Source organism: Elephas maximus, chromosome 3, assembly GCF_024166365.1.
Source record: "Elephas maximus indicus isolate mEleMax1 chromosome 3, mEleMax1 primary haplotype, whole genome shotgun sequence".
Classification (NCBI taxonomy): domain Eukaryota; kingdom Metazoa; phylum Chordata; class Mammalia; order Proboscidea; family Elephantidae; genus Elephas; species Elephas maximus.
Window position 1 is genome coordinate 58,673,291 of NC_064821.1, and position 18,517 is coordinate 58,691,807.

The 18,517-nt window shown below is 44.9% G+C and overlaps 1 protein-coding gene across 8 annotated transcripts in view; it reads right to left on the bottom strand.

Moving 5' to 3' along the window:
• The window catches only part of UBR4 (ubiquitin protein ligase E3 component n-recognin 4), a 140,281-nt gene that overhangs the window by 23,736 nt on the left and 98,028 nt on the right, over window positions 1–18,517 (bottom strand). For all 8 annotated transcript variants that reach the window (XM_049878096.1, XM_049878101.1, XM_049878097.1 and 5 more), the window contains 17 exons: window positions 17,120–17,359; window positions 16,587–16,725; window positions 15,759–15,884; window positions 15,514–15,642; window positions 14,318–14,661; window positions 12,566–12,656; window positions 12,155–12,239; window positions 11,840–11,967; window positions 8,545–8,674; window positions 8,264–8,421; window positions 7,231–7,340; window positions 6,464–6,605; window positions 5,981–6,062; window positions 5,508–5,681; window positions 3,489–3,610; window positions 1,913–2,110; window positions 849–929 (listed from right to left, as the gene is read on the bottom strand). In XM_049878096.1, the coding sequence (XP_049734053.1) occupies window positions 849–929; window positions 1,913–2,110; window positions 3,489–3,610; window positions 5,508–5,681; window positions 5,981–6,062; window positions 6,464–6,605; window positions 7,231–7,340; window positions 8,264–8,421; window positions 8,545–8,674; window positions 11,840–11,967; window positions 12,155–12,239; window positions 12,566–12,656; window positions 14,318–14,661; window positions 15,514–15,642; window positions 15,759–15,884; window positions 16,587–16,725; window positions 17,120–17,359 (2,479 nt within the window). The remainder of the gene's footprint in view (window positions 1–848; window positions 930–1,912; window positions 2,111–3,488; window positions 3,611–5,507; window positions 5,682–5,980; window positions 6,063–6,463; window positions 6,606–7,230; window positions 7,341–8,263; window positions 8,422–8,544; window positions 8,675–11,839; window positions 11,968–12,154; window positions 12,240–12,565; window positions 12,657–14,317; window positions 14,662–15,513; window positions 15,643–15,758; window positions 15,885–16,586; window positions 16,726–17,119; window positions 17,360–18,517) is intronic.

Below are 18,517 nucleotides of genomic sequence, written 5' to 3' on the forward strand. Positions count from 1 at the left end.
GCTGGTGGGTTCAAAGCACCAACCTTTTGGTTAGTAGCCCAGCTCTTAACCACTGAACCATCAGGGCTCCTCCGCTGGTACACTAGTTTGCTGTAATTATTTATTTGATTTATTTACTAAAGCTCCCCACCCCCACAGAGTAGAAAGAAGAGTTGTGAAGGAATGGGAAGAAAAGAGATAAATGGAGGGGAAGGAAAGGAGACAGGAAGATAGGAAAGAAAGGAACAGGGGACAGATACTAAGAAAAGAGGAGAGGGAGGTGAAGTGGAGTATCAGGAAGTGGACTTTCCTAAGTGTACAAATAGTATGGAGGTAATCAAAAGGACCAGGTCACTACACTGCCTTCATTTCCCCTTCCCCCTTCTCAAAAATAACTACCTATTTGAGTCTCAATTCCCCAACTAGTAAAACAGAAACTGTACTTCTTGGCAAAGCTGCTAGAAAAATGTTATGAGCAGGCCCAGAAAAAGGTGAGAATTAACCTCAGCAGAGAGGTGCCAATATTAAAAGGGTATAAGACAGCAAGCATTCCCCATCTCAGTGCTTCCTCAGACACTGCCAGGCCTTCAATTGCCATGGTTCGAGGACCTGAGCAGCACAGCTTGTGCTGCACAAAGCTAGAAACTGCTCCTCCTCTCCAGCAGCTCTTCACCTTCACTAGTCTGATTCCTCAAAAGGAGGAAAAGATGACTGCTTTTCTCCACACAGACCACAAAGAGGGGAAGTAAAGACCCAGAAGGGCTGATGCAAGCTGGGCAAGTGATGATTAACAACTGCTTGTCCTGGAACAGGTCTGTGTAAGTCAGAGAAGTAAAACCACACCTCCCAGCAAGAAAACAAGCACGTACCTCATTTGTGGTGCACCAGACCTTCTTGTAAACCTCAGCCACGGGAAGGTCCAAACTAATGATTTTATTGTTCACTAGAAGCTGAACAGAAAGGTAAATGAGGCTGTTATCCCAAATAATTTTAAGATAAGTAAATGTTAAGAACAAAGGGCACTTTGTGGCAATGGTGAAAATTTTTATGTATCATGAACCTTTCTACGGGCTTTCCTTCTCTATAGAAAAACACACACGTGTGCATAACACACAGAATTTTGTCTAAAATTTCAGGGGTTACAACCCCGAACCATGGACTACAGTTTAAAAGCCTCTGCTGAGGACCTTCTCCTATCTTGAGTCCATTTCAGGCTCAGTACCAGAAAAAGCAATTTTCTGTATTTCACCCAACATGTTTTTCTCCACGTATGTGATAACGCCAGACCCATGAGGTTCTCTGCCAGAAAGTATCAGACGCAGGGCCAGAACCCTGCACGATGACTAAAGTGCCAGTATTTAGGGATCCAGTTTAACTTGGAATCACTGGGTGGCCTCCACCAGAAACAATAATAAAAACCTACCACCACTATAACCAATAGTCATTAGCCGCTTGCTTACTCATGCCAGGCACTGGACAGAGCTCTTTTTAGGTAATTAACCTCAGCACTAGGAGAGGTAGTAGGTGGGAACCATTAGTCCCAATTTAAAGACAAGGAAGCTGAGGAGCAGGGCTTCTAACTGCCTCATTTGGGCTCAAACCCCTGCTGAGAATTTGCACTTCCACCCCAGATATACTGAATCAGAATCTACATTTTAACAAGATCCCCAGGTAATTCTTACAAATAATAAACTTTGAGAACTACTGCTCTACTACCGGTTCTCTGAATTGGTCCCTAACCAGTAGCATTAGCATCGCCTGGGAACTTGTTAGAAATGCAAATTCTCAGCAGGGGTTCAAAATGGAAGGAGCCAGTTCAAAGCCCTGGAAGCAAGCTACCCCACCCAAGGTTAATCAGCTACTCAGGAGGAACCAGAATTTGATCCCAGCCCATGCTCTTAATCACTCAGCAGCATTGTCCTATGCTTGTTACCTCCATCCCACTGTCATCTTCCAGGAGAGCCACCAAGTCACAGTCCTGGCAAATCTTGTTCTTTATGTCCCTCATCAGTGGCCCAATGCCCGGCTCATTGCTGCTGTACGGGTTCCCAGGCATCCTGCCCTGTAAAAAGTCTTCTTGTTGGGGATCCTTCTCCAGGGTCACAAAGAACTCAGTGACTTCATTCTCCTCCTAAAGGACAGAGAGACAGATGCACCAGAGGGATGGCATGAAGATGGGGTAGAGGAATGGTGGAGGCCTTTTAGATTTATACCATGCTGCCTTGTCCTACGGACACTCTAAGGGAAGCATATCAAACGCATCAACCACTTACACACTTAAAGACAGAGGACAGGAAGCTCAGAGGTGAGGCAATTCAGATAAATCCAAATACAATTCAAGTATCCTTAATATTAAGCATCTCGCCTGAAAACCAAGAGTGGAGTAGGAGAGAAAGTATAACAAAGGAAACAGATGAGGAGTGACACATGAAAGCTGTATTACCGAAATGGGGTGGGGGGCTTTCTTCCTCCTGCCTGTCTTGTGCAGTGCTAACCAATCTGGAGCCAGACGGCTTTGTCACTGACGACCCTGAGGTCAAGGGGGTCATCTCTATATTATATAACATTCAGGTATGCCCAACTCCAACAGTTAAGTATCATTAACTTATGATACTGGTGTTTTTCACCTTTCCTCACTCTTATGGATTCAATTGTGTCCCCCTAAAATGTATGCTGTAATTCCTAACCTCTATGCCTGTGGTTATCCAAATCCCATTTGGAAATGGGTTGTCTCTGCTATGTTAAGGAGGTGGGATTAGTGTGGGACCGTGTCTTGAGTTAATCTCTTCTGAGATACTAAGTAGATTAAACAAGTAAGCGAAAGAAGCAGAGATGGGGTAAGACAGATGCCAAGACATATGGAGATATCCAAGGAACCAGGAAGTCGAAGATGAGACAAGGACCTTCCTCCAGAGCCAACAGAGAGAGAAAGGCTTCCTCTAGAGCTGGCACCCTGAATTTTGACTTCCAGCCTCTTAAACTGTGAGAGAATAAATTTCTGTTTGTTAAAGCCACCCACTTGTGGCATTTCGGTTGATAGCAGCACCAGATAACTAAGACACTCATTAACAGCAGGGGGTCTTTGGGTCGTACCATGCTTCTATGTAGCTCAGACTAGAGAAAAGACACGCACATGCATGCACAAAACAGGAGAAAAAAGAAAGAAGAGAGACAATTTTATACTCTAGCTCAACAGTGCTTCTTTCATGGTATGTTGAATTGAGAAGCACTGGGATTTTGGTAATGGGATCTTAAAAAAAAGACTGATCTGACCTTGAATCCAGAAACTTGGACCAAGTCATTAGATTTCTCATCATCAGGAACAGGAAAATTATGAGGTTGCTTCTATCTTCTGTCAGTGGCTCTTTCTAAAATGTTGACTAACTGACCCACAGCAGGTAAGATTCCCCATGGCTACAATGAGCCACTAAAATGGCCACAATGAGCCACTTCATGGCAAACTGGCTCATGTAAACACCAAGAGCCATGAGAAGCACCCCACTGCTTACAGGATAAATGATGCTGCAGAGCCTCTCAAAGATGAAGACAGGAGTCCGGTAGTCATCCAGATTGTAGCGCTTGGCTGTCTCAATGCACACAGCCATGAAGGCCTTGGTTTCTGATTCTGTACCTGCCAAAAGTCAAAATGGCCAAGTCAGTGAGGAAAGAGCTTCACACACACTGTTGACAGACTCTTTCTACCTGGTAAGTCCCTGCATGGCCTCATCAATATTTCAATTGGGAAAGTCGATGCTGATTGATTTTATACTCAGACCACACTCAATTTGAAATCCTTAACTCCCAATTCAACACACTGCATCCTGTTTAGTTGTATCCATGTCTTGTTCCCTCTCTGGATTATAACCTTGACTAGAGGAGGGACTACTATGTATTCAATTTAGCATCTCCTTGCCAAAAAAAGGCACTTGCCAAATAGCCTCAAGTCACGTGAGAGTGAGAAAATAAGGACTTTTAAGAGGTCTGGCAAATTCACAAACCAGCTCAGCATGGCACGCACGACAAGGGCAGTGGAAGGACTCCCATCTCTGGGAATATGGTAGACTAGGTTCCCTGACCTACTTCCTACTTTGCCCCACTAAAAACAACTAAAAACACTGAAAAAAACTGTATCCGTGAGCTGGCGCACTAGCAAAGAAGAATCAAAGGCCAAAAACTAAAATAAAGAGCAGGAACCCAAGGAGACACGTGAAACACCAGTGTAAGCCAACTTATGCTTTGTGCTTTGGTTTTCACAACTTGCCAGATCCGGGAGTGGCATCAAAGGCCCAAAGCCTACGGAGATGAGGAGTCTAACAGGAGACTCCCTCCCCCCCCACACACACATAGATCTGACATTCCAAAAGAGTTACACCCTTAGTGTAACTAGAAATAACTCCTTTTCCTCCAACCAAAGAACTACAAGGACATTGTTTCTCTTAAAATTTGGCATTAAGTAGAGGGGGGAAAAGAATCTCTGAGAACTCATAACATGCGAGCCCCTTACAGGGGTTTGTGGCTCAAAAATCACGATAGCTAGGAGGGCTCAAAAACACGAAGTTCAGAGCTTAGTTGAAGGCAGCCCCAGGATGGCAGTGCCCTGAGATGCCTGGTAGTAGAAGACACAAATTCTCTCTGAATGAACCCATCTTTGAGCCAGGTCCTAATGAACTGCACCAACAGGTAAATCCCCAAAACATGAACTCACTCAGAGTCGAAAATCACAAAATACAAAAAGATACAAGGTACCATGAGCCACAGGCAGAATAACAAACAACAGAATCAAATCCATAGGTATTTCAAATTTCAGAATTATCAGACACAGAATGTATGTGTAATACGTTTAGGGATTATTAAAAGGATAGAAAAGATAAGTAAAAAACAAGAGACTACACAATCTGTGTATAGAACTAGGAGAGCCCGCTGGGAAGATTAAACAGATTACACATCAACCCAAAACCAAACCCACTGCCATCGAGTTGATTCTGACTTATTACGACATTAGAGGTCACAGCAGAACTGCCCCATAGGTTTTTCAAAGCTGTGATCTTTACGGAAGAAGACTGCCAGATCTTTCTCCCATGGAGTCGCTGGTGGGTTCACACCTCCAACCTTTTGGTTAGCAGCCAAGCACTTAACCACTACTCACCAGGGCTCCTTAGATTACACATAGGCAAAGAAAAAAATTAATAAATGGAATGACAGAACTGAAAAAACTACCTAAAATGTAGCATAAAGACCCAAAGACATGAAGAATATGAAAGAGGTGAAGACTCATAAATGACAGACAGACTGGAGTCCCATAAGGAACAGGGAGAGAAAATAGGGCAGAGGTAACCAAAGAGATAATGGCTGAGAATTTTCCAGAGCCAATGAAAAACATCAGAGAATCCCTGACCTCATCTTGCTCAATGTAAACAGTCCAAATTGACTGAGCTAGCTCTGGAATTCGGAGAAATCAAACTAATGCACTTAGCCAGGCCCAGAAGGGACCCTGAAGCCTTGGGCCCCAGGTCCCTCAGGAGTGCTACCTGTGGTCATGTCCTCCAGCATCTCCAGCAGCATATCCTGTGTCTCATCAATCAGCTTGGTCCTCTGAACCACCAGCTTTCGCAAGCACAGGTATCCATTCAGCACGGTACCCACCAGGCGACTTTTGAAGTGTCTTTTGATGGATTCCACCTCAACAAAGGAGGAGAGAAGGCCTGTAGGGACAGGAAAAAGTTGCCACAAGAGCCCTGGATGATCATACAAGAAAGGAGGGTCTGGGAGAATCTATTTTTGTGCATGGCACACAGTAGCTGTTCAATGAACTGAATTGGTCAATAGTGAACAGGAACTCAAAAACGTAATCCCATCAATGGGAGAAATATTAAGAGCTTAAATTTGCACTATGGCCAATACAAGGGGGAACAGAATCAGCCCCAGTTCCCAAGAAACTAAGGGTCAGTCCCCAAAACCTACCCAGGATACCCTAAAGAAAGGGTGAGGCAGCTCTCCCTACCTGTGAGACTCTTGAGGGCATATCCCTGCTGCAGATCAGTGCTCAGGGTGGCTTCCTCCAGGGCCAGCAAACGGGCTATTTCCTAAACGGGATGGATGACAAGCACAGTCAGTGTGACTGCACTGCCAGTGACGCCTGTCACCTCCACCACTGTCCCAACAAAAGACACCAACCACAGACAATTGGGAGTCATCATCTTTTCATTCTAATGGTTCCCTCAACCTGAATCCTTACAGTGCTCCTTTCCAAGAAGCCAAGGACAGCTGCAGTGATGTTAAGAGATTGCTCCAAAATTGGAAACAGGCTAAATAACCTCAACAGAGTGCCATATCCATAGGACAAATACAACGAAGTCATAAAGGTAGTAGTTTCAACAAGTATTTCTTTTTAGCAAAAAAGAATATCTCAAAGTTTACATCAGCAAAAGAGCAAAACGAAAGGAGAATTAGGGGCAGGGGGCTGTACTAGGCTGGAGGTGGATACCTTCGTGATGAGGTTGCCCACATAGGGCAGGACTCCCCGAGCTGCCAGGTAGACTTTCCAGTGAGCTGAGGTGATGAGCTTCTGATAGAGAGCCAGGTACTCTGCTGCACACTCACCAGCTATGCTCAATTCATCTAGGTAACTGCCATTGACAGGGACAGGCCACGATTAGAGAACTCAGAGCCAGGAGGATGGAGGGAGGGCACCTAAGAACACCCCAAGCCTCCCACCTGGGAACTTCGCACATTTGGGAAGAATCCAGAGCATGCAACAGGGAAAGCCATGCCACAAACTGTCAACGTTAGGAAAAAAACGCCCCAAAATATGAATAGTAGCTACCTGGGCAGTGACAGGGCTTTTTGACTGAATCATTTAGAAGAATCTAATAACGTGGCCTTTGGGATTAGACTGCCTGGGTCCAAACCTTGGCCTTACCGTGAACAAGCTGACTAATCACTCTAAGCCCAGCTGCTACGAGGACTAAATGAGACAACGCGTGCCCAGCATCTGTGCGCTCATACAGCGTCAATGAATGTTAGCTGCTGCTGTTACTAGTACTAGCACTAAAACTCAGCTTTTTAAAACATTTTTTATTTCTGTGGTCTTCTACATGGAAATAAGATGGTGGTGAATGCTAGACATTATAGCCCAAACAGGTGTGCCTCCGATCTCCTGGACCTCTGAAGTGCTCTTAGATTCCCCAGGAAAGAAGGAAAGACTTTAGTTGAAGTGTAACTACCCTCCCCACCGCCACCCTCAAACAGTACCTGGTGAGGAGGTCAAGGACCTGCTGCTTGCGGCTGGGAATGGTGGCTAGAGCTTCCACAATGGTACAGGCTGCTTGACGTGCTGCCTGCGTCGCCGGAGTAAAGAGCACCTACAGGACACAGGGGAGAGGAGAGGCCACTGCTTAGATGACTGCTGGCTTCATCGGTCTGTTGCAGAGCTCAGTCAGCTACCATCCATCCAGGAGAAGTTCTCTGGGAACCTCCCAAGGAAACGGTTAAAGGTGAAAATCACCATCTAACACAAGGTCCGAGGAGCCCCGGTGCTAACCAAAAAAGGTCAGCAGTTTGAATCTACCAGCTGCTCCTTGGAAACCCTACGGGGCTGTTCTACTTTGTCCTACAGAGTCACTGTAAGTTGGAATCAATTTGACCCCAGTGGGTTTGGTTTAACACAAGGACCATCTGTTGCAGACTGGGTAACAAGGCTCCTTGGGAACCTTTCTTCTTCATCGAGAGTTCCTCCACCCAGTAATCTGAAGAGCATACTTAGAATGGCTTAGCTAAAAAAAACAAAAGACAAGTATTTTCCTTGGCAAAGCCTTCTGTAATTCTTTTCTGGGACGCCTGTATGCTGAATCCTTTTGTTTAAAGTCAACCACATATCTCTTATTGTATACATCGATGGATAAATGGATTCTCTAAAGTGCAATTACTTTAATCCTTTAACAGATTAACTAGAAAGAGGGAGAGGAGGATGGTAGGAGATAAGAGAAATGGGAGAAAGAAGGGGAGCCCAGACACTGAGGTTTAGTGCCATCATGTGATCAAGGAGGGGAGCAGAGAGCACGACATGCCTGATGAGAAGGACAGAGAAAAACTCTGTTCTGGCTAGTCCACCGCACTGATGGCTGCAACTAAGAACCTCTAACCATTTCCTATTTGAAAAGAAGCAAGAATAGCAAAGTGAAAGAAAAGACACTGGAGTAGACATGTGGGGAGGAGCAGAAACACAGCCCTCCATATGTGGGGGCGGGGCGCAGTAGGGAGAGGTGCCCAGAAGACGGTCACTCACTTGCCGCAGCCAGTTGTTGTGCCCCAGTTTGAGATCCAAGGGAGAGGTCCTCTTTCCCCGACGACTGAGGAACTGTTTCCACCTCCACACATACTTCTCAGTCAAATAGAGATGGCGGAGCTCTGATTTGCTGGGGGATTTTCCATTGCCATCTATTCCTGGAAGGCAAAGGGGCCCAGAGACAGTAAGTAAAAGAAAGTGACAGAAAAGGGTCGATTGCAGGGCTGACAGGATAGGGGTAGGAGTGACTGACTCCCCAGGTTTGAAAGAGATTGACACACCTCTGATAGGAAGACACTTCTTCCAAGCCTCGTAGGATGCTTTGGGATCTCTCTTGAGCCACAGCTGGGCCTGGGCATGGATCTCATTGCAGTAGGGCTTCACTGTGGTGAGGGCTTCAACAGGAACATCCTGGAGGAAGAAAGCGAACCAAGGTAATAGGCAGTGAGAGTACACCAGAGTCCAGCTCCCATATAACGGCACAGGCCCCCCGCAAGGGGGGATATGCAAAGGTAAGAAGATCAGAAGGACCAACAGTCAACATGTTTTATGCCCAAATATATGTTCCTGTTAAGCCATTTTGATCCAATTTAGCAGTAGCATCTCCACCGTGAGCTTAAGGTCACCAGTTTTTACCGGACAGGACAAACATAGCTGGTTTCCTACAGGCAATCCTATAGCATGTACGCTAATTCCTACCCTCAGGCTGATTCGCAGTTTGCCAAAGCATAAATCTTCTAGGGGTCACTGCGCGGTATGCAGAATTTAAAGAGGCATTACTAACCAGAACTACCTGCATAGCAAAGAGCCCCAGAGAGCGAGTGAGAGGCACGCTAACCCAGCAGTTCTCAAATTTTTGGTCACTGAACCTCTTCATAGATTCTTAAAAATTATTGTGGACCCCAAAAGGCTTGTTTGTGTGATTACAGCTATCGATATTCACCATATCGAAAATTAAAACTGAGAAGTTTTTAAAATATTAATTCATTTTTTTTTTTTTTTACAAAAGAATAAATCCATTACCTGCCAAGCTAAATAACATTTTTTATATCTGTCAAAACAAAAATAATCTAAAGAGTAGCACTGTTTTACCTTTTTGAAAATCATTTAATGATTGGCTAAATAAGACAGCTGAATTCTCGTATCTGCTTTTGCATTCAAACTATTATGACACATTGTATTAAATACAAAAAAAAAAATTGACTTCAAACAGATATGCAGTTGGAAAGGGAGGAATATTTTAATAACTTTTTCAATTAACTATGGGTGTTTTTCTTTGATACTACACCACAATTCAACAAGTAATAGGTTCTTAACAAGATGAGCTGTAACTTGAATCTAAACCTCATCAATGAACTTTTCATTTTCTGTTACATTAGAATTCATCTTTTACCCATGCAGGACTTTGCAACATACACAGGTCATTTGGAAAATACTGGCTCACTGAACTACCTCAATTGTTCTTGAAGCGACAGGTTCACTTCACTGATTTTTTTAAAGAAAATGTCTGCCAGATACACAAGTGTGAACAACCACAATTTGTCTGTCAGCTGATCTTTCAAGTACAAACGATGCTCCATGAAAAGAGCACCTTGCAGCTCAAACAATCACACTCAAGTGCTTTCCCTCAAGACAACCACTGGACTTCTGTGCGCAGCAGAGGGCTTTTTGTGTGCTTTCCTTTTGTCACACCGATTATGAAGAACACTAGTACTCAGAGTTGAGATTTAATAAAATTATTAATTTATACTGCTTCATCAGGAACATTCTTCAGTTTAACTGGCTCTCCTTCTCCACGCCTACCCCCACTCCAAGTGCACGAAAGTGAAGAAGACAGTACTAGTAGAGTTAGGTGCCACTGCCTTCTCATGCTGAGGCACCAGCACCTCACTCATCATTGAGTTTACACCATCAGCACCAACGCCAACACAGTGAAAAGGGCAAAGAGTGTCATAGCATAACTATGAAAATAAATTTTGACCTCACAGATCCCCTAAAGTCTTGAGAACACCTAGGGATCTGTGAACAAAATTTAAGAACTACCGCTCTTGGCTAAAACTAAGCAAGATGTGAAATCAACACTGGCCTTGCGTGCTTAGAGGGTAACTGTGGACATCACCTTTTGCCTTACACTGTAGAAAAACGACGGTTATGTGGGGATAAGGTCCCTCTTTGCAATCAAGGATCAATTTTATTTGCTGGGAATCATCTGGGAGGGGAAATAATCCTTCATCAAAGGGAAAGAAGGAAGGTATTTCAGTTCTGTCTTTTCTGAGGCCTATTTGGGCAGACCAGGACAAGGAAATATATTAAATTGTTCAATGTCCAGCTTCCTCCCCAACCGTAACTCTCAGTGCTCAGCACTCAGAAACCAATCTTCGCGCAGTGAACACTTTGCTCTTCACCAAAGGACGGCCCACTAGGATGGAACAGCAGCTGGAATGGCCCAAGGACTACAAAAGGAAGTTTGGAGGCAGATATCCTCAGGCATGGCTAAGAGAAAGAAATACAGTCTGCACATTCTAAGTTGGTACAGGCAAGCCAATCTGTGGCTAGGCTAGTTATTTTAAGATAAAAACTTGGCTCTATTCATTCAGTTAACAATGGTTCATTAATCGGCTATTATATGCTAGGTATCATGCTACGCACTGGACATAAAAAATACAGCCCTTGATTCAAGGAGTTCACAGTCAGCCTAGTAGAGAACTGAACCTTTGGAGGAACAGCTATCAAAATGAAAGAGCATTATAGGCAGAGAAAACAGCATGTAGCTATCACTGGTGTGTGCTGTCGAGTCAATTTCAACTCATTGCAACCCTATATGACAGCACAGAACTGCCCCACTGGGTTTCCTAGGCTATAACCTTTATGGGAGCAGATCGTAGGTCTTCCTCCTGAGGAGCCGCTGGTGCGTTCGAACCACCGACCTTTCTGTTAAGTAGTCAAGTGCTTAACCATTGTGTCACCAAGGCTCCTTGCATATAGCCATAGCTGACATTTATTGAGGATTAATTTGGGCCAGCCACCATTCTGAGCACTGTATCTGCATTAAATCATTTATGTTTCACAACAATTCTTCACTTCAAGGTGGAAACTGTATCCCCACTTTATAGATGGAGAAATAGAGGAATATAAGTAACTTGCTCAAGGTCATGATGCCAGTTAAGTGAAGAGCTGGGATTTAAACTCAAGAAGTCTACCTTCAAAGCCTAGGATTGTCAGGACTGCACAACACTGCATGTGCAAAGGCACAGGGGTAGGAAAGCACACAGTGCTTTCTGGGAGCTGCACACCATCCAATGTGTGCTGGAGACAGAGGCCGTGCTCCATTGTGAACCACTCTGTTCTATGCTTTCATGTTTATTTCACCCTTGACTTCTCTCAATTTGAGAAACCTTCCTTTTCAAAAATCCCAACCTATCTCTGCTGAACTAAGGGAAAGGAGCTTGGTTTCCTTCCAGGTAAGGTGACTTCAGGGAAAAGCAGAGAGCTGTAAAAGGCTGGGCACAGCGCTGGCCAGAGGCTGAGGTGTGCTGCTGCCCTGCCCTTTTAGACTTGCCCCAATTGGCCCAGTACCTTGTTCTTCTTGCTGGTGGGAGCAGGTGGTTTAATTAGCTTCTGTAGGATCCGAAGGCACATGAGGGTAATGTTCTCAACAACCACAGGAGTCTTGATGTTCACAGCCATGAGGAAAAGGCTGAGAGCTAGGGATGGTAAGGAAAGCCAGAGTCACACTCACAAAACTACCTGCTCTAGGCAGACCCCGCCCAAGTGTCTCAAAGTTAAAAAGGTACTTTTACTTCTGCCTTTCCCTCTCTGTTGAGGACTCTGCACCTTGCGGGCTTCTTTCCTTTATCTGACAAGCCCCTATCAGATGTTCCCCAAACTCACCACAGCGTAACCGGAGCTCCCAGCAGCTGTCCTCCTTCGAGATAGAATCTGTCAGCAACAGCATTTCATACTGAAGGCTACTTGCCTAGAAGACATGAGTAGAAATGAGTCTGAAGGATCCGTCCAAGGACTGATCCAGGGACTCATAACTAAAATTTCTGGTCATAGGTGGCACCACCAGAGAGAGAGAGGAGAGAGATGGAGACCCCTATACGCTGTATGACCACCCATTTCTCTTTTCCTTAAGCAGTTGGCTCTGATTTGGGACAATCATTTGGAATGTGAGCTCTCCAAGTACGCTGCTCCTTCCTTCCTAAGTCATCACAATGAGACTAGAGGGGAGGAGTAAAGAGAAGAGGGCAGCCCAGGGCCCACAGAGAAGGAAAGTAAGGGAGTAGTTGGAGAGCTTACCAGATCAGGATTGGCCCAGTGGCCCTTCAGGGCTGTGGAAACTTTGCCAATAATCAGGTCGTTCATTTGCTGGGTGGCTTCAGGATTGTCTCTAGGAAGGCAAAGAAATGGAGTCCTGTTATTATTCACAATTGATTGTGTCCCTCCTTTCCACCTGAAGGAGCCCAGAGACAATGAAATCAATGTCTAGGGCCACCTGATCCAAAATTTTCTACTTCCTTCCCAGGGGTAAAACCATAACTTGAAGACTTCCAAAACCCTAGTGGTGGTACCAACCAGAGATATGACTATAATAAAAAGCCTGCCTTTCCTGGGCACAGACACTAAGGGAAGAGCAGCACCAACATTATGGCTGTTCATGTCCCAGCCACAGATCCCACAGGTGCTGGCTGGTGTATCACAGTCTCCAAAACCAAGGAGTCCACCTGACCACAGCTCTTTCCTCATCTTCTCCAACTGCCTCCACCTCATTTCCTGCATCTCCTGTCTATGCCCCTTTGTAACAATGTTTATATCTTTATTAGTAATAGTCACAAAAAAATCAACATTTTGAATAAAGTCCTTACCATGGCCTACAAGGCCCTACAGGATCTGGCCCCTGGCGAACACTTACCCAAACTTCCCCTCACCCCATTCCTCCCCACTGCATCCTTTGCCCCAGCTACACAGGCCTCCTTGTTGCTCCCCCAGCACACTCTTGCCTCACAACCCTTCCACTTGCTTTTCCCAATGCACGGAACCCAATGCTCTTAAGACATTTGCAAGACTTACTCCCTTCATGCAGGTCTTTGCTCAAATGTCACTTCTTCATAAGTCTTCCTTGACTACCTTAACCAAAACAGCAACCCCTTCAGCCACCAGGGTTGCCATCCCTACTTTATTTTCCTTCACAGACTTTATGTCATGAATATTATATTGTGTAATGATTTGTTCATTGCAATTCTCCCCAGCTAAAATGCAGGCCACACGAAGGCAGGGGCTTCGTCTCATTTACCACTGCATCCCCAGAGCCTAGAACAGTCCCTGGCATTCAGGAGATGCTCAATAAATATTTGTTAAATGAGTGAATAAATAACATAGAAAGTAACATTTTTTGAGCACATAACATGTCCTAAGAATTATGCCATATACTCAGTAAACAATCCACACAAAGCTTTCAGTGAAGTATCTGGTACATACTAAGTACTCAACAAACACGAGTTCTTATTTACACAAATTATCTCATTCTGTCCTCACTACAAACTTTTAAGGTATTTACCACTATCAGTATTTTTCAGATGAGGAAAACTTAGTCTCAAGAAAGTTATATAATTTGTTGAAGGCACACAGTACAAAGTGTCAGAGATCGAGCCCGGGTCTTTCTGATCCGGAGTCCAAGCTCCTAATCACGAGCCTCCACAGCTCCACTGTCTTCTTTCATGTGAGTCTTTCTTGAGTCCAGGTACCGAATCACTCCCTTATCCTTCCTCACCAAGACTCAGAGAGAGTTTCCTCAGGAAACTTCCTTGGAACCAGCAAAGCACAAGCCGAATCTACTATTTATAAGGAAACCTAGATTTCGAATACTCCCCAAGTTCACTCACCTATTCCTGGGTATCTTCCTATTTTTTCCCCTGTATTATAAGCTAGCTAGCCTGTTTGGCTGTGAGGAGGAGAACAATTCTTTGCACCCGCTGGTACTCCCAGCATCGCTGCTACCAGCCCCAGTGTTAGCAGGAATTACTAGCCCCGTATCACGGTGCAGGCTCTGACCGAGTTAGGAGGCACATGAGTTGGCGGACCTCCTCCCGCATGGCTGCGGCCCCTCGGCGAAGATTGTAGTCAAAGAGCTCCCGGATAAGGCCCTGGGAAACGAGGATGTGCCTCAGGGCTGGATTGGTGGCCAGGGCCCGGAGTAGTGTGATACAATGCTCTGTGACAGCCGAGGCGCAGCCATAGCACTTGGTGGAGGAGGTGTGCCCACAACCTAGGACGGATAAGGCACGGTACTGGCTGGCAGTGAAGGTGGGCTGAACGGAGCTCCGTGAGGATTTGGTGGCCGCTTCCCTTTGCTGCAGGTCATATTCTAACAACTCTTTGCGTGAAGCAAAGACTTTCTAAGACAAAAAGAAAAGAAAAAAAAAAAAAATTAGTAATTAAAATAAAGGGGAAGAGGACGTTAACTGGAAAATTAGCTTTGGTCTTAAAAAAAAAAAAAAAACTTTACATGTGTTATATAATTTAACCTCCTCAATAAACTCTACCAGTTAGATACTCTTATTGTCCTCATTTTGCAGAGAAGAGAACTGAAGCTTAGAGGGGTTGTAGGTGGCACAATAAGTGGCTGAGTCAGAATGCAGGCTCTGATCTGTCTGACTCCCAGGCTCATGCTCTTAACTCCGGTGTAGCACTGTCTCTTAAAGACAAAGGTCAGAAACCTGTGCACATGTAGCAAAGATGGCATACAACTTTTTTTGGAGGGCTGGGGAAGGGCAAGTAAATGGTTGTTCTCCTTTTAGGAGGTGCCATCTGCAGCCAGACTGCCATCCCATGGAGATTAGCTCTGTGACATTCCATGCACTGCCTACCTGGTTCACTGGAGTTGGTGTGCTCTTACCCTTCTAACCTGCTAATGGGGCATATCAGAAAAATAGAGACAGAGCCTTGGCACCCACTTTTTTAAAACCAGCAGTGCCTCTATTAAAAGATGAGCTGGTTGGTAATGAAACTAGATAAATAAATCTATGATAACCTCCCACCTGTTATTCTCTTTTTAGACTGAACTCAACTCTCTGACAAGCACCAGAAACTGAAGGAGAGACCCTGTCGCGTGCAGTCACCCTAATTCTGCCTTTTTAGCTGGACTGGGGCAAGAGCAACACTGAGAGCTGAGTTGCTGGATGAGGGTAACAGGGCTGCTTTGAAAACAGTATCAACTGCCAACTCTAAAACTGCCTCCACTTCTGTACCTGGATGATTTTGGAGAGCTCATCGAAAGAGTTCTTGCAGTCTCCACAGTACTCCTGAGCCAACTGCAGGATGTAACGATTCACGCTGGCTGAGGTGGAACTGATGCCCCCAGCTGTTCCTGAGTCATCCTGAAAATTCAACAGGTAAGCTGTCAGACTTCCACAGGAAGATGGTCTCACCTAGGGGGCAATTTCTGATCATGACCCAAAGCCCTTCCCGGGGACCCCTCCTGGTATGGGACTACCTGTGGCTTTTCTGGAGCTGCCTCGTTCACTTTGCAGAGCAGGTTCTCCAGCTGCGGCCGATGGCCCATCAGCTGATGATACACTCGATCAGCTTTGTCCAGGAGAGTATTGATGTTGGAAACAGCCTAGATAGGAAAAGACAGGGACAGAATGTCACATCTTTCAGCATGATGATTGTCCCCAAATTATAACATTTGTTAAAGGTCAGACACTGTGTTTCATACGTTATCTCTATACTTCACAATAATCCTGTGTGAGGTGATTATATTACTTTTAATAACCATATACATATACAATACATAAGAACACACAATGCTGGGAGAGTAATTTATGCCAAGTCATAGAAGCGTTAAAAAGCACAGATGGAATTGAACTTTTGCTCTTCTGGCTCCAGAGCTAAAGTTCTTCTACTTTGCCATGCTGCTTCTAGTAGCTATCCCAATAGCTGCCTCCGTTTTCAGTTGGTAACAGCTCCGGGGCAGTCTAATACTGAGGGAAGGCCAACAGCTTCAGTATGTACCAATCTGCAGAACAAGTGCACGGCAAGTCATCCCACTTTTTTCTGCTTTTGCAAATCTGAAGTTACTCGCCCCTTGAGATACTCTAGTTTTATTACTAACGAGCACTTCTCCAAAATCCTATGCAAACGACATTTCCCAACATACTTTATGCCATTATTTGCTCCCACCCTAATGCTGGACCCTGAAACTGGTGCTAACTTGAGGAAGACTTCTGGGCTAGAAGGAAAAGCACACTCTATTACACCAGCTCTGCCCAAAGCACCAATCGAGGCCACTGCCCTGAGTCTAGGCCAGGCCTGGCCTCACCTTCTTCCGGTCCTCTTCATTCTCAATGGGATCCACCGCACAGCAAGGCTTGGCATAGAGCATAAAGTCGAAGCGAGCATATTTACAGAAGCCACAAGCATTGCAAAGGAAGGGATCCTTTTCATCATAGTTGATGGATCTGAAGAATCAAACGTGTTTGGTCAGAGGGGGCAGTAGAGGTTTTGTTGGGTAGGGGTGACTCTGTAATGAGATGGATAGTGTCACATCCATACTCCAGGACTGTTAAAGGGACAATAAAAAATCAGTGAGGATAATTTAAGCAATGAAATAACAAGAAGGGGAGATCTTGAACTTAACTTTGGAAACCTGCCCCCCTCGCCTCTCCCCAACAGGCAAACACACACACACACACCTCTCTCTCCCTTCCCCACACCCATTCTATATCAGGACAATCCTCTAATTATTGTGAGAGCACCACTGAAACTGCCCAAACTGAGACTCTCACGTAAAAAAAAAAAAAAAATAGAAGAAATGTGTATAGCCCCTAGCCTAGCAGACACTCACTGGCTTACCTGCATTTGTGACACTGGTAGACATTCTCTCCACAGTTGCCACAGACACCTGGGTTGGCAGGGACTGAGGCACTACAGCGTGGGCACTGCAGGGTCTCTGTGGAGGCCTGGTAGTTTTCATAGAAGTCTGCAAACTCAATCATCAAGTTGGAGGCCACAATGGGCAACGGCAGGTCAATCTTCACCTCTGTCTGCCCAGGGGTCAGCTGAACCTTCTTGGCTTTGTGCCAGCGCGCCGGCCTGGTGGAGACAGTGTCAGTTATAGGGGAAGAGGGCCCAAGGTCTCCTCATTTAACCTCAGAGATTACAGTCTGATGAGACGAAGAGAAAGACTGCCCTATATATTTCTTTAAGGCAATTCCTTTTCTAAGGAAAAGAAATCTGGCAAATGATTAGCAACTGAATTTCTATTAATATTTCCACTAGTTTTTCTCTATAAAGAAGGACAGAACATACAAGCATTTTAAGCTGTTACATATGACAAGGAGCCCTGGTGGCGCAGTGGTTAAGAGCTCGGCTGCTAACCAAAAGGTTGGCAGTTCGAATCTACCAGCTGTTCCTTGGAAACCCTATAGGGCAATTCTACTCTGTCCTATAGGGTCGCTATCAATTACAATCGACTTGATGGCAGTAGGTTTTTTTTGGTTTATAAATGATAAATTCTGTGATCCCAGAAAAACAACAGAAATATGTATCAGGGGAAGGCATTACCCCCAAAGTATGCAACACTGAAGCCTATAATCAATCCCAGGTGGTGCAATGATGAGGACTGCCACAAGTTCCCATCATGACCAACTACCTTGGAAGAATAAACCTGGGTTGCTTTAGAGGCAAAGGGACATACCCCAGGGTCTGGACCAAGTACTAAGTAGAGTCATAAAGAAAAAGCCACGTAATAATTTAGGGGTGATTATAGTAATTTTTTTTTAATAGTAATACAATTAGAGCTAATATTTACTGAGTTCTTACTATGTGCTTGGCTCTGTTCTCTGCACTTTACATACATTAACCCATTTATAATCCTTTACACTGCCACCTGGAAAATAGGGACTTATCTCCATTTTAGGAACCCTGGGGCAAAGTGGTTAAGTCCTTGGCTGCTAACCAAAAGGTCAGCAGTATGAACCCACCAGCCACTTCATGGGAGAAAGACTGGCAGTCTGCTTCCATAAAGATTACAGCCTTGGAAACCCTGTGGGGCAATTCTACTCTGTCCTACAGGGGTGCTATGAGCCAGAATCAACTCGATGGCAAAGGGTTTTGTTTTTTATCTCCATCTTACAGCTGAGGAAATTGAGGCTAAATAACTTCTCCAACATCAGAGAGATATGCAGTAGAACCCATATGGACTTATTGCAGAGTCTGAGGGCTTTACCAGCAGCTGTGCTGATTCAACGT